This window comes from Cherax quadricarinatus, chromosome 29 (genome assembly GCF_038502225.1).
Source record: "Cherax quadricarinatus isolate ZL_2023a chromosome 29, ASM3850222v1, whole genome shotgun sequence".
Taxonomy (NCBI): Eukaryota; Metazoa; Arthropoda; class Malacostraca; order Decapoda; family Parastacidae; genus Cherax; species Cherax quadricarinatus.
The window spans coordinates 25,254,509-25,271,156 of NC_091320.1; the positions used below are offsets into that span (position 1 = coordinate 25,254,509).

The window sequence follows — 16,648 nt, forward strand, 5'->3', positions numbered from 1 at the left end:
CGAGGAGTAAGAGCTACCTTTCTCTTCCTTGGCTCGGATCAAACCTAATTGTCTCCTTTTCCCCAAACGCTGTATAATACTTTTAGGTTTAGCGTTTCCCTATGAATATAATAATAATGTGATGCATAAGCTTCGCATCAGTCTAAGGTATATATATTAAGTAAGTAAGTAAGTAAGTTTATTCAGGTATACACAAATACAGTTACATAGAATTATCATACATAGCAGCATATGTGTAGAGAACCTAGGATAACCCAAAAAAGTCAGACACAGTGACTTATTTCCATCCACCAATCATTATGAAGTATGAATATACATCTACCATACATGCTTTCGTCACATTTGTCATATCCCTACTTGCACTTATGTTCCTACCACCTGTATCTTTGAACGTGCACTCAAAGTTTTCTCTAGTCCCTGTCTCAGGAATTCAAATATCCTTCATGTTAATAAGTGGACTATGGTCTCGACGACCCTCGTGGTAGTCAGTATTCTACACTTAAGTAACTTATTCATCACACAAAATTGACATTCCTGTGAAAGTATTGCATCACACTCAACCTCCACGGCGAGTTCACACAACCACACATATATGGTCACAAAAAGTAAAATTGTTTTAAATTTCTATGATGTTTGCCACTGCACATTATTATTATGGGATCCTGTTTCATTGCGGATTAGATAACAGGTCTGCGTTGTGAAAATAGTACACTACACAAATAACCCGCACATAGGAGAGGGTTATTTGTGTGTTGTTCCAGCCACGGTAATTGTGACTTAATTCTTTGTGAAAATAGTCTTGGGCATCTGATTTATAACTGCCGTACACAAACTCTGTTGACTTTCTGTAGTATATTATCATTGCTATTATTAGTTTTATGACTGCATCCACTGAACATTTGAGTTTGCAAGTGTGCCACAATATGTAGAATTGGATAAATAAATGTACATCTAGTTTAATCTAATATTGTATTTTTACGACTTTGCAGTCTATTGGGATGACTAAGCTTGTGCTTGTTTGAGCAAGCACAGGATATATACACTCTCTCTTAGTGTATGTGAGGAGAATGTACTTTAATTCCCATTTTAAGGATTCAAGTATTCTTGGTATTAATGTACGCGTGAATTGCATACTTAATGACCCACGTGCAGTCGATAAACTTTAAACATACTAACTTGGGCAGGCAGGAATCTGGAAGATTATTGCCTTCATTGGAAGTCAGATAACCTCGCACACCCAATTATAGGCAACATACCCACCCGCATAGCCAACGAGGAAAACACTAAGTCTTTGTGTGCATGTCTCACTTTCTTTCCTAATGAAACTTAGATCTTACATAGCTTTAGTGCCACTCCATATAATTCTCTTGAGGTCAAGTGTGAACTAGGGATCATGGTGGGTTAACCTCTCTGTGAAAGTTATTATACCTTATGTGATATAAACACATTCTCTATTGAAACTTTCAGTAATGTTGATGTTACAGGGCTATGTATTTAGTAATACAGACTGATGAGCTATGATGCCAGTAGGTTCTTTCTTTGTCATTCGGGTGTTTAACAAGAAAATGATGATAGCTGCGATCTTAGACTCAACTGTAATCCGCTGACCTAGAATTTTCAGTGCCGTTCACTTACTTTCCAATTTGATAGTATCAAGCTTCTTGTTAATTTTGAACAATTTTAAAGTAGTTTATGATATTTTTGATCTACAAGGTGGTATAAAAGCCGGAGGAAATGAAAGCAACCACTATGATGGCTGAGATATTATCCGATATATTAGCAGGTTGTGGGATAATGATATGAGAGAAGTGAAACTTGACAGGTTGACGTCCTGTTAGTGAGGCCGGTCGCTAGGTGGCAGCAGCTTCCTCAGTGCTTAGTCAACACAAGTGGCTCTTACACCTTCCCTCCTGCCTTCCTTATTATAGGTAAGTCTTACAGTATGTATATGTAGTTACAGTACAGCTGATCACTTTTTTATATCTATTTGAATAATTACATATCGTATATAGTTTTTGGGAATATATAGAAGGTGCGTTTATTAACCTTACCTTATATGGGGTTGCACACTTTTCATCATTCACACACTATATCCAGGTGAGATTTTTACCATGCAATATATTGTTTTGTTTATCTGGTTTAAAGGCACATAACCAACAGGAATTTTGTTAAAAACGACTATGAAATGCCGAGTAAATGTAATGTAGGATATGACATGTTTGCACCTTTGCTGGTGTTGAGAGCCTCGTGCCACACCCACCAGCCTATGAAGATGCCCTTACGTACACCTTTTATCCCATAAATCAACATAAATAACTCTAATAAGTCATCAGATCATCGTGGAAGCTGCCCTCTAGACCAGTGCTTCCCAGTATTTTTTTTTTCAGTAACACCAGCTTGTATTTGTGGCAGTAGATAGAACCCACATTTTTTTTTTTAGGTCCGTGTTTACTTTACGCCCAGTTGTGTTATTATTCTGTAAATTCTCCAGTATTATGTGTGTTATGCAATGTAGATATATTTAGTGCCGTGTGGCTCAGTAGCACACTCAGCTCTCACACTGACTGCCCATGGTTCAATTCCAGCATGGGTGTTAATGTTGAGGATGTTCTTTTAAATCTGCTGTCCCTGTTCACCTAGTAGTAAGTAGGTACCTGAGTGTTAGTCGACGGGTGTGGGTCACATCCTGGGGGGGGGGGGGACAAGATTGAAGGACCCCAATGGAAATAAAACACAGTCCTTGATGACACACTGACTCTCTTTTGTTATCCTGGGTGGCTAAACCTTTGGGGTAAAAATCTGAACAAGTCTTATAGTATGAAAAAAAAAAAAAAACTTTGTATATATAACCTAGCCTAATGTTACCCAAGCTAAACTAACCGGCAATTTTACATCTTCTTAGTTAAGTCTGGTTGGATTATGTTATTAAATTTATTTATTAAAATAAAGCTTTCTTGTATATCCAAAATATAGCTGTAGAATCCCCTCCATATAACGGACTCCAGAAATTTGGAACGTAATGTGCTGGGTCACGTGATTTGGAAAGGGACAAAGTTCTTTGGTTCTAGAATTGTTCATTAATGTTACATCATGGCAAAACAATCTCTTCTCCATCCACCACAGTTAGCTTTACCAGCCACCCGTTCCCCCCATTAGTCCGTTATATGGAGGGTGTATTTCTGTTGCAAAACCTACGTAATAAAAAAGAATTAAAATAAATTATGTTCTTATTTTGCCTGTTATCACTTAAACAATTTCTGCATCAAATAAATATTTCTACCATGGAATGGGTGGAATGAATGTTATTTATAATATACAAGATTAGCGGATTTCTTCCCCAGGGGAAAAATTTTTTTTTATCCTATTTTGCTTGCATGCTAAGATTCAAATTAACTCGAAGAAAGATTCATCCAAATACATATACCAATAAAATTACTTCAGTTTGTAAGCTGTAGATTAGCATGTTTAGTGTATGGAGTAAAGGTCACTCTAGGAAAGATTGGAGAAAGGGGGTAAAGGAGGTTTTGTATGTAAGGAACTTGGCTTCTAGCAAGTGTGTTGGACAGTGAGTGGAGGCAAGTAGTTTGTATGATTTGACATGCCAGTGGAGTCAGTCAAATTTTTATTTCCACATGATATGATGTTTGTACAGAGATGGGTGACATTTGTTCGTGCAGAGCATTTCGGGCAAGCCCATGGTTAAGTAGAGCATTTCGAGCAAGCTAACATTTATGAAGGGATTGGGGGAAACCGATTAGCAGGACTTGGGTCCTGGGGATGAAAAGTACCATTGTCTGAACTCTGAAGGAGGGGTAGGGATATTTGCAATTTGGAAGGGCATCTGAACTGTAGTACTGGTGCTCCTGTGGCAAGACACTGATGGAGTAAGTGATGGTGAAAGCATTTCTTCTTTTTTAGGATCACCTTACCTTGGTGGGAGATGACCAGTATGATTAAAAAAAAAAGTGATAAAAATTATTTACTGAAGAGAAATACATTCATCACTTCTGCACAATTTCACATAATTCATGTAGGTTATGTCATATTTATTTCTGATATACATAGTAGTACAACTTTAACAAGAAATCTTGGCTATCCATTTTTCTTTAATTTATAACTTAAAACTAGGTGTACATACATATACATGAATTTCATATACATATTTTGTTTCCTGCCTGAAGATTGGGGCATTTCAAGTGTACTGTAATTCTATCTGGTAACTCATAAATTTTTTTAAAGTAGCATTGGATCTTCCTTAGTACTGTGCTTTTAAAATTAGAGCATATCACAATCTACTATATATTCTTCTTGGGGCTTATTTTCTCTTTCTAACCTTTGATATGTGCCTCTATACTTTTGATGAGTTCCGAAAAACCTCGGAACTCATCAAAGGTACGTGTATGTTAAAGGGATGTCCATTATATCAAAATACAATGTTAAAAAAAAAACAATAAAATGCACTGAAGTACTCTACTGTGTCCCTAATATAGTGCTTAATACAATTTTTAGATATAGTATCGCAATAACCCTTTGACTGTTGCAACCCCAAATCCTGAAGTGTCTCCTGGTGTCGAAAAATTTTTGAAAAAAAAAATTTTTCTTATGAAATGATAGAGAATCTTTTCCAGATGGTAATGACACCAAAAGTACAAAATTTTATCAAAAACTTAGGGAATTATGCTCCTGCGAAATTAGCGATCTCGACGATATACATGCATCGGCGATTTCGCTGACTTTGAGCCCTATTTTCGGCCAATTCCATTGCTCCATTCGACCAAACTCATATTATTTCTATAGAACTCTATTTTTTCTATCAATTGAGTACAAGAAACTGCCCATTTACTGATTTCAGCTACCCAATAAAGTGGTCAGAAATTGGCAATTTGGCCAATTTCATGCAAATTAAAAAAGATGCCAATTTCAAAATAGGGTCCAAAATAAACAACACAGACATTCTTGGCACTAAAATAACATATCTTCTGTTCATTAGTCACCTCTCCAGGCCCCTCTTATATTACTCTTGCTTTCTATTTTGATTTTATAATTCACACAAAAAAATATAAGATTTACTGTTATGCAGACTACTGCATTATTGTAAAAATGGTATAAATAATATCAGTGCACTAGTGAAAGAATATTAGACTACCCAGTTGACGTGTATTGGATGTGTGGTGTGATTTGCTTACTCTTGAACATTGGTAAAAATTGAACATTTCTGCTATGTGAGCTCAATTTCAAGGTCGTTTTCATTGTGAAACTAATGAAAATCATCTCTATTTCTGTAATATGTTTTCCATTCTTTCAAATGAGACCAAGAAAACGAGAATACAACCATGAATACTATAGGAAAATACACCTCAGAGTCGGTGTTTTAGTCCAAAAACACGGTCATAGTTTTTTCTCATTATGCACTTCGTGCTGCAGGATTTTTTTTTATGCAATGCACACTGACCATACAGACCCATTCTCTCGCACATGGGCCTACCAGCTTTCTCCTGCTTGATTTGAAGCCACTAGAATTATTGAGTATATATACATGTACATCCAAAACACTGGCTCGGAAGACGTATATATATGGCCGAAATATCGAATATAAAAAAGTTAAAAGTACAGTTTACCCAGCGGATTTTGCTCAGAATTTTTAAAGTCTGTTGTATCAGGGTTCATTATATCAAGTGTTTACTGTAAAACCATAAAAAAAGGCTACCATAGTATGTAACCAAAATACAGTGTATGTATATAACCGATATTTGTGCAAATTAATTTTGTTACTGCAAACTAATGTAGTGCAACATTACAGAATAATTTCAGTTCAGAGGGTCATTTGAACTGTTATATCAGCACATTTCTGGCAAGATAGAATGAATGAAGGTGAATGTGTTTTTTTCTTTTTTGGGTCACTACCTCGGTGGGAGATGGCCTGAGTGTTACAAAAAACAAAAAACGAACATAATTATAATACATTACAATACTTATTTCATTTATATCACCCTTTTTTTCAGCCAAAATGTCATCCCGCAAGGCTGGAAAGAAGATTACAAAGAAGCGTGCCCAGCGTGCCACTAGCAATGTTTTTGCTATGTTTGACCAGGCTCAGATTCAAGAGTTCAAAGAAGCCTTCAATATGATTGATCAGAATCGAGATGGATTTATTGATAAAGATGATCTTCATGATATGTTAGCTTCACTAGGTGGGTATGTGGTGCATTACAATCATAGCAGATGTCTGGTTGAATAGTCTTTAAAACTAATTTTGAATTTGGTAAGTTTTAATTAACATACAAATTTTCAATGGAGGGCAATAAAAATTAAGTGTAAGATCTCACTTGAGAACAAAGTATTGATTGCACATACTGTACCATGTATACAGTGGAACCTTGATACTCGAACAATTCGATATTTGAACTCTTTGTTCAGTAAAAACATTGCTCAGTAGTTGACCATTTGCTCAGCACTCAACCAAACAAACACGGCCTGCCAGAACTTCAGTGTAAACTGTTTTGTGTTTCTTTGCATTTTTTGCTGTTTTTTTATATTGTATAAATAAATCACCATGGGGCCTAGGAAGATTAGTGATAATAGCCAACAAAAAAAGAAAATTGGTTGGGAAAAATTCGTTTGGTACTCAAACAGATCGGCACTCGAACAGCCTTATGGAATGAATTAAGTTCATGTACCGAGGTTCCACTGTAGTTTGTTGGCTATTGTGCCTCACTATTAGGTATCCTTTTCACGGTAACATTTCAGTGTTTTGTTCCTTCAGAAATGCCTAGATGGATTATGGTAAAGGAATTTTGATGAGATTAAGTGAAGTTACCCCCCCTTTCCTCAGATCTACAGTGCTAGTCACGGCATTATGCCGGGTGAGTGCCTCAGCATGATGCTGTGACGAAAATCAAAGGCCTACCATACAGGAGGAAGAGTCTTTTTTCGTTAGTACATTATGCTGGGTAGCAGCCATTAGTATGTTATGGCCTGCTGCCACACCCCACAGTGACTCCTCAGTTAGCAGATGTTTTGGTTGATTTCATTGATATTGAGAGATAAGATGATTTTTTAGCAAAGTTCTAAATTTATAAGCTGTCAGAGGATCCTTGACCTGTTCCGGTAGCGAGTTCCGGATCTTCAGGCCCTTTATGTGCACAACGTTCTTGCATTATGAGAGACTGACTCAAGGGATGTTAAAAAGTACCTTGTGTTGTGACTGCTTTCTGTTTTAACTGTCAAGGAGTAGTTTTAGGGGGAGTGTTTACAGTGGAGTTTGATGTTCTGTATAGGTAGTAGGCACAATAACATGAGTGTGTGTCTTGTATATTTAGCAAGTTGAGTCTTTTGAAAAGTGGTGGGGTGTGCTGTCAGCACAGCAGCTTTTTGTTGGAAGAAACCTAGGCTGGATTATGCAAAGAAATATCTTCGCTGGAATCCTCAACGGTGGTCTGAAGTACTTTTGAGTGATGAAGCAACCTTCTCCGTCACCTGTAACCGTGGGGGATGTGTATCGGCCCAGAGGTAGTGACCCACTAGACCCACGCTACACCTGTGGGACCACCAAACACCCAGACTCACTCATGGTTAGGAGGTGTTTCAGTGCTCAGAGTGTTGGTGAACTCATTGTGGTTCACAAAAACCGGTATATGATCCAGTATAATTACCTGGAGTTATTGCGTGACAATTTACCTGAGGCGCTTGACAAGTGTGAAGCTATTGTTTTTATGCAGGGCGGTGCACCGTGTCATACCGCTAAATCTGTAATTCAGTGGCTTAAGGACTGTGAAGTGAGGTTCTTTAATGACTGACCAGGCAATTCTTCAGACCTAAACCCTATTGAGAACCTCTGGTCAATAGTGAAACGAAGTTTACTGGGCAAGGGTATCAGGTCCATCCCGTGGCCGTAGGTTGCTATACATGAGGCATGGAATAATATACCTCCCCAAACCCTCAAGAATTTGAGAGAGAGTCTTCCTACATGGCTGAGGGACGTCATTCAAAGTTTATTCTCTATAAGGATTACAATGCTGAATTTACAGAATTTGATTATTGTGTGGTTTACATGAGTAAAATAATAATTACAGAGTGTATCACTAGAACACCTAGCATGGCTAGGCATTTCGGGCAGACTTAAATTAAATCTTAAGTTTAAAATATTACAAAATTATGAGGTAAGTTGGTATTATGGCTAAGTGACTAAATACTAGTTTGTGAGTTTAGCAATGTGAATGCTTTTGTTTTGGCACTATACATAGTTTCAGTATTGGAGTATCACAGGCCAACTTATGACTAGTTAAGATTCATTATTTTGAGATTGAGATTGATATTTCTGTTTATGGTCAAATGGGTGAGTGAGTGTAAGTGTTAACCACCAGGTGGTATTCGTGTAATTAGTTGACAGGGTGTATCAGGGAGATAAGATGTTTTCTGACGGTAGTTTTGAAGGTGATGATTGTGTCTGCAGTTTTAGAATTTTCAGATAGGGTGTTCCAGATTTTAGGGCCTTTGACATACATTGAATTTTATTAAAGGTTTAGTCGGACATGGGGAATGTCATAGAGATGTTTGTGTCTGGTGTTGTGCCTGTGGGTTCTGTCACAACTATCAAGAAAGGATTTTAGGTCAAGGTTAATATTGGAATTTAAGGTCCTGTAGATGTAGATTGCACAGTAGTAAGTGTGGATGTACTGAACAGGGAGTAAGTTTAGATCTATGAAGAGTGGGGGGTGGGGGTGTTGCCAGGGATGGGATTTAGTGATTATTCTTACTGCGGCTTTTTGTTGGGTTATTATTGGCTTTAGGTGTGTTGCTGCAGTTGAACCCCAAGCACAGATAGCATAGGTGAGGTATGGATATACAGTGGACCCCCGCATAATGATGGCATCACATAGCGATTATTTCGCATACCGCTTACTTTAATTGCAAAAATTTTGCCTCACATACCGCTTAAAAACCCGCTTACCGATTTTCGTCCGAGACGCGTCCAATGTGCGGCCTGAGCCACGCTCACATGTTCCGCCGGTGGCATTGTTTACCAGCCAGCCTCCGCGGTAACATCCAAGCATACAATCGGAATATTTCGTATTATTACAGTGTTTTCGGTGCTTTTTCTGGAAAATAAGTGACCATGGGCCCCAAGAAAGCTTCTAGTGCCAACCCTACAGCAATAAGGGTGAGAATTACAATAGAGATGAAGAAAAAGATCATTGATAAGTATGGAAGTGGAGTGCATGTCTCCGAGCTGGCCAGGTTGTATAATAAACCCCAATCAACCATCGCTACTATTGGTGGTACAGCTGCTGCTGCTGCTGCACTGTCAGCTGCTGCTGCTGCTGCACTGTCAGCTGCTGCTGCTGCTGTAGCACCGTTGTTGGTGTGGCTTATTGAGAATACCAAGAAACAATTAACCCCAGAGGATTTGCCACCCAGGATAACCCAAAAAAGTCAGTGTCATCGAAGACTAACTTATTTCCATTGGGGTCCTTAATCTTGTCTCCCAGGATGCAACCCACACAAGTCGACTAACACCCAGGTGAACAGGGAAAAATGCCTGGAACTAGTGCTCATATTGGTGAATTTAAAGCCAGCAAAGGTTGGTTTGAGAGATTTAAGAATCGTAGTGGCATACACAGTGTGATAAGGCCTGTTCTAGAAGAAAATGCCAAACAGGACCTACAGTACTCAGGAGGAAAAGGCACTCCCAGGACACAGTGTCTCATCAGTCATTGCTGCATCTTCAATAAAGGTAAGTGTCATTTATTCTTCATTTAGTAGACTAGTACATGCACAATATATACTGTGCATGTACTACTCTACTATTGTGCATGTATCCTTCTCTTTGTGTGTGGGAAAATGTATATTTCATGTGGTAAAATTTTTTTTTTCATACTTTTGGGTGTCTTGCACGGATTAATTTTATTTCCATTATTTCTTATGGGGAAAATTCATTCGCATAACGATTATTTCGCATAACAATTACCCCTCTTGCACGGATTAAAATCGTTAACCGGGGGTCCACTGTATAAGTGAATGGTATAGTGCGAGAAGGGCAGTTTGCGGCACGTAGTGTCGTATCTTGGAGAGGATCCCAACCGTTTTGGATACTTTTTTGGTTATGTGTGGATATGGGTGCTGAAGTTCAGGTTGTTGTCGAGGTATAGGCCTAGGAATTTGCCCTCATTATGCCTGGCAATTAGAGTGTTGTCGATCTTAATGTTAATTTGCGCATCTCCTGCTCTGCTACCAAACATAATGTAGTAGGTTTTGTCAGTGTTAAGCGTAAGTTTATTGGCTGTCATCCAAGTTGATATTTTGATCAGCTCCTCATTAACAATGGTGTTGAGGGTGGCAAGATTAGGGTGAGAGATGACATAAGTCGTGTCGTCAGCAAAGAGAATGGGGTTCAGTTGTTGAGGTACGTTTGGAAGATCATTGATGTATATGAGGAAGAGCAGGGGACCAAGGACACTTCCCTGCGGAACTCCAGTATCAAGTGGCTGTGTTGTTGGTGCTGTGTCTTTAATGGTGACATACTGATACCTATTAGTAAGGTAAGATTTGAAATATGCAAACGCATGGCCTCTTATACCATAATGGTCAAGTTGTGGAGTAGGATGCTGTGGTCTACTGTGTCAAAAGCTTTTCTTAGGTCAATGAAAATTCCTAGTGGATATTCCTTATTTTCCAATGCTGTGTAAAGCAGATCTAGCATTTTTATGATTGCATCGTTAGTGCTTTTATTTTTCCTGAATCCAAATTGGCAGGGGTTGAGTATGTTTTATGCCGTTATAAATGAATATAGTCTCCTGTGCACGAGTTTCTCAAAGATTTTAGATAGCAATGGTAAGTTTGATATTGGCCTATAGTTGTTTAAATCTGTAGGGTCACCACCTTTATGTATTGGTGTAACCCTTGCCGTCTTGAGTAGTTTCGGGAAGGTGCTAGTTTCTAGTGACTTGTTAAAAAGTAATGAGATAGCATGCGAGAGGACATGGGCCGCTCTCTTGTACAATAATGGTGGGACATGAGACAGATTCCCTGAGTTATTTTTAAGTGACTTTATAATCTCGGTGACTTCCGTGGGCTCAGTTGGAGCAAGATAGAAGGAATTTGGGAAATTCCCATCTAGGTAGTCCCCGGCATGGGCATTGGTACGTGGGATTTTATTGGCGAGATTAGAACCTATGGTTGAGAAGAAGTCGTTTATCTTGTTAGCTGTGTCAGTGGGATGCAGTGGTGTTTCATTAGGTTTAGTTAGGACAATATTCTTGTTTTTTTTCAGTTTGTGGGTCCCTAGAATCTGAGTGTGTTTTCCAGGTCTTTTTTATATCTCCTCTTGTGTCAGTGAATCTACTGGAGTAGTATAGTTGTTTGGCTTTCTTTATTACTTTGGTGAGGACTGATGAATAGTGTTTAAGAATATCTTTGTGTATTAAGCCCTGTCTATATTGCTTTTCATATTGGTGTTTCTTATCAATGGATTTCAGAATGGTGCTGGTTAGCCATGGGCAACCAAGCCGTTTGTTTGTGATCTGTTTCGTTTTTATAGGACAATGTTTGTTGTATAGTCTAAGTAATTTGTTAAGAAAAATGTCTGTCCAGTCATCAATACCATTGGCCTTGGAGAATTCTATAGGCCAGTCAACATTCTCTAGGTCAGCTGTGAACTTCCTTATTGAGGCCTTATCATTAAGCATAAAGGATGCAGCACCAAGTATTAAAACCTTAGTAAGTGTGCAAATATATATACAGTGGTACCTCAGGATACGAACAGCTCAAAACGCAAACAATTATGTAAGTGTACTTATGTAAGTGCTTTTGTAAGTGTATTTTTGGGGGTCTGAAACGAATTAATCAAATTTGTATTATTCCTTATGGGAACAAATTCTTTTGGTATCAGCACTCGAACAGCCTTCTGGAACGAAATAAGTTCGTATCCCGAGGTAACGCTGTATAGGAATCTTTTATGGTATGTGTTTGTGTTTTGGTACGTGTGTGGGGGAGGGGCAGCATAATGCCGTGACTAGCACTGTAATTGCCTCCCAACACAGAAGTGCTGTATAACTGATGGGTTTAGGGCTTCCCCTTAAATACAATAATATGTTTGTTTTGTTTCTCCTGCTATAATATGCTGTATCATTTCTAAACAATACAGCAAATTCACATTTATCTGGATCAATCGGGGAAGGTATTTTGGGCAAGTGAACATGTTTGTGAATATTGGGGAAAAAAATAACTTCATTCATATATTATATTATCAAGATCACATGGATAAACAAGCAGAAGTAAAGCAAAAACTATCAACAAATATTTGTTTACTTGGTGAAAGTGCAACTGTTATCAACCTCAGTTGTAAAAGATTTGGTTTGAACTATTTCATTTTCTACTTTATGATATTTACCATGTAACAGATGTACAGTTATTTATATAAACTTCAAAATAACATCTTCAACTTTTCTTATACTGCAGTGAAAACTGCTTATTCCATTACAGTAACGTATTCTCTGTAAATCCCGCAATGTCCATGATCACCTTTTGATTAGTTGAGGTGTCTTTAATTGACAGCATCATTTTCCTCTTACCACCTACTGATTAATCAGTATTGCTAATAAACATCTTATATTTTAATGTAACCTAATCATAGTCACTTATGTATAAGTAATTAATATTTTTAAGAAATTTTTAGTCCTATATGTAAATGCTAGAAACTGAGTGGAAGCACTGGCTCTTCAAGTGGCCATCATGTAGATGTTTGCTTTGAACACAGCTCCCTCAGATGAGCTGTGAGTGATAAGTTTTGGCGAAGATATCAGAGTGGGTCTATGCAAGGAGTGTACATGCGCGGTATGAAAAAGATACTGCCCCATGCGGTGTATGATGGGGAAAAGCAAAACTGACCTTGGGTATGGTTTAAAATATTTAGGTTCATGTATTTTCTCAGATGGTTTTTTATTTCATTGGCTACTTCTTGGTATCAATTGATACAATGGAAAACTTTATTGCTGAAATAGAGATGATTTTGGTTGGTTTCAGGGATGTAAGTAGTAGCTTGAAATTGGGCTCAGTATGGTGGCAATATTTGATTTTTGTCACCATTTCTGGGGGACAGGTAAGACCCTCTTATACCCCCAAAATGTTTTAGGGGGTTTAAATTATTTAATTATTGGGACACTGTAAACCATGACCAATCATTCCTGGTTATATTTTATTATCCAAGAAATAGGGTAAATCTTCATGATCATGAATTCAAAATTGCAGGCAAGTGTAATATATGAGAGGCCTGGGGACATGATTAATGAGCAGAAGAAATGTTTTAATGCCTGGATTGTTTACATTATTTATTTTTAAATTAAAATTCCCTTAACCTTGTGTAAAATTGGGCAAATTACTGAATTCTGTGCCCTATTTAGGGTAGTTATAATAGTTAAATGGAAGTTTCTTGTGCTAAAAAAAAAATCCCCCCAAAAATGCCCATTCCGAACATCAAATCTAGTCTGGCATTTTGGTGTACCAGGATTGGATAAGTGAGAGTTCAATGCATATATCTTGAAGGCCTCTGCATTGACTATGAACTTTGAATCCTTATAGTAAAACAAGGCTGTCTGTTGAAATTGGGAGCCATGTTTGGTATTCTTTTCTTATCAGGAATGTTGGTAGGGAATTCATTATAGGTTCATGAATACTACTGATAACTGTACCTGGTATATTTTATAGATTGTTTTTTGCTCAGTGTAGATGTTTTAACCTAAAAAATTGCCTTAGTTCTTAAGCATTTGCAGTTGTTATACCATAGAGATACTGAACTGTATTAATTTTCTCATTCTTGTTGATTAGCGAGATTTATGTAACTACTAATTTACAGTTTACATTTATTTGGATGTATATTTTGTCAAAATCTGTGAAGTAGTTTAATTAAATAAACACTTAAGAATTGATATTCAAACACATCATACTGGAAAGTCATAATAAGCTGACCATATTAATTGAGATCTGTCAACACCAGGGGCCTGCGTTATATATTTTCAGTACAGTACAGTACTGTACTATTGCTTAGCAAAATTAATCCAACCAATTTATCCACCTGGATTACTGCACAGTTATGGCAAAATGGTACATGGAAAAAAAAAAAAATAGTCTAATTAGTGATTTGTAAACAAGTACTGTAAGTAGAGTATGCATAAAAGGAATGAATGGGTTATTCAGGTGTTGGTACCTCCAAAATAGACAGTAGCTGGGTACACTTAAGATGGCAGTATACAGCTAGGCATGAATTTTTTAAAAATGCAATACCAATAAAATGCGTGGACACCACTAGCATAGCTCTGCTTCAATAAATAGGTAATTAAATATGTCAACACAATTTTCTCACACATATGGTGCATCAGTAGGACCTGACAATGCTGACATAAAAAGAACATTTTTTTATATTAATCATAAACAAACTGATTTGCAAAGGTTGCAGCAATGTAAGATTGTAGATACCTCTCTTGTCTTTGTTGTAAAGTAACTTATATTGCATATTGTTTTTTTTTCTTTCAGGAAAGAATCCCACTGATGAATATTTAGATGGCATGATGAATGAAGCTCCAGGACCCATCAACTTCACAATGTTCCTTACATTGTTTGGTGACCGCCTCCAGGTTGGTTTGTCCTTAAAGAATAAAAAATTTATTTGGTCACTTTCTCTTGAGTGATGCACAATTTATTTAGTAATGGATAAAGATGTCAATTAAATGTGTAACCACTTTTGTTGTTTCAATGAGTAATAAGTTGCCTGAATATTTTTTTCCTCCTCCAATTTTTTATTTTATTTTGCTCATAACTAGAATTCTTCATCTAACTTTCTTTAGATTTTCGATACTTATTTACAGTAATGAGGACCAAGTTGTTGGAGCGCTTGGCATGTTCTCATGCGCTATGACCAAAGTTGTTAAACCCATTCCCACTCTCTAGGAAAGGCTTAGATAACTTCCAAAATCCTGTGTCATACTTTCAGTCAAAAAAGGTGCCAAAAAACCTATGATAGCAACAAGTGAAATCCAGATGTCCAAGTGCAAATTTGATCGTTTTGTGTAAAATAGTGTAGTGTAATTTTTTTTTTTTTTACAGTCAGCTGTCTCCCATGAAGGCAGGGTGACCCCCCCAAAAAAAGAAAATATCCAAAAAAGAAAATACTTTAATCATCATTCAACACTTTCACCTCACACACAGTCACTGTTTTTGCAAAGGTGCTCAGAACACAACAGTTTAGAAGCATATACGTATAAAGATACACAACACATCCCTCCAAACTGTTAATATCCCGAACCCTTCCTTTAGAGTGCAGGATTCGAGTCCGGTTATATAAAAATAACCGGTTTCCCTGAATCCCTTCACTAAATATTACCCTGCTCACACTCCAACAAATTGCCAGGTCCCAAATACCATTCATCTCCATTCACTCCTATCGAACATGCTCATGCAGTCCAAGCCCCTTACCCCTTCCTTCCAACCTTTTTGAGGACGACCCCTACTCCGCCTTCCTTCCCCTACAGATTTATACGCTCTCCATGTCATTCTACTTTGATCCATTCTCTCTAAATGACTAAACCACCTCAACAACCCCTCTTCAGCCCTCTGACTAATACTTTTATTAACTCCACACCTTTTCCTAATTTCCACACTCCGAATTTTCTGCATAATATTTACACCACACATTGCCCTTAGACAGAACATCTCCACTGCCTCCAACCTCCTCCTCGCTGCTGCATTCACAACCCAAGTTTCACACCCATATAAGAGTGTTGGTACTACTATACTTTCATACATTCCCGTTTGCCTCCATAGATAACGTTTTTTGTCTCCACATATACCTCAACACACCATTCACCTTTTTTCCCTCATCAATTCTATGATTAACCCTTTCAGGGTCCGTGCCGTAGATCTACGGCTTTACGTTCAGGGTCCAAACTGTAGATCTACGCCATGAGCTCAGCTCACTCTGATAAGCCATGAGTGGTAAATTTGGGCCTAGATATGAGAGAATACATCTATGTGGTATGTGTGCACCACATAAAACAAATCCTGCAGCACACAGTGTATAATGAGAGAAAAAAACTGAGACCATGATTTTTTATTAAAACAGCAAGTTTGCAGTGTTTTTTTGTATGTTTTTTATAGTTATATTTGCAATTTCTTGGTCTCATTTGATAGAATGGAAGATGTATTACAGAAATAGAGATGATTTTGATTGGTTTTAGCACTGGAAATGGCTTGAAACTGAGCTCAAAGTAGCGGAAGTGTTAAATTTTTGCCAATGTTCAAGAGTAAACAAATGACCTCACACGTCTAGTACACACCAGCTAGTGGGTCTAATATACATTCACAAATGTGGTGATCATATTTACACAATTATTACAATATTGCATAACAGTAAATCTTCTATTTTTTGGTTTGAATAAAAATTCATTATGTGAATAAAAAATCAAAATGGAATTCATTTGTAAAGCCTCAAAACATAACTAATGAACAGAGGAAATATTAATTTAGTGCCAGGAATGCCTGCATTATTTATTCTGGACCCTATTTTGAAATTGGAATGTTTTGAACTTTGTGTTAAATTGGCCAAATTACCAATTTCCGATCACTATTTTGTAGTTGAAACAGTTGACTGGTCGATTTA

At 37.4% G+C, this 16,648-nt stretch overlaps 1 protein-coding gene across 1 annotated transcript in view; it reads left to right on the top strand.

The window, feature by feature from the left end:
• Positions 1–1,377: 1,377 nt before the first annotated feature.
• sqh (Myosin regulatory light chain sqh) overlaps positions 1,378–16,648 on the top strand; it is a 43,747-nt gene continuing 28,476 nt past the window's right edge. Inside the window, exons 1-4 of the mRNA XM_070089656.1 lie at positions 1,378–1,396; positions 1,823–1,928; positions 6,003–6,191; positions 14,527–14,627. Coding sequence (XP_069945757.1) covers positions 1,394–1,396; positions 1,823–1,928; positions 6,003–6,191; positions 14,527–14,627 — 399 coding nt within the window. The 5' untranslated portion in view covers positions 1,378–1,393. The remainder of the gene's footprint in view (positions 1,397–1,822; positions 1,929–6,002; positions 6,192–14,526; positions 14,628–16,648) is intronic.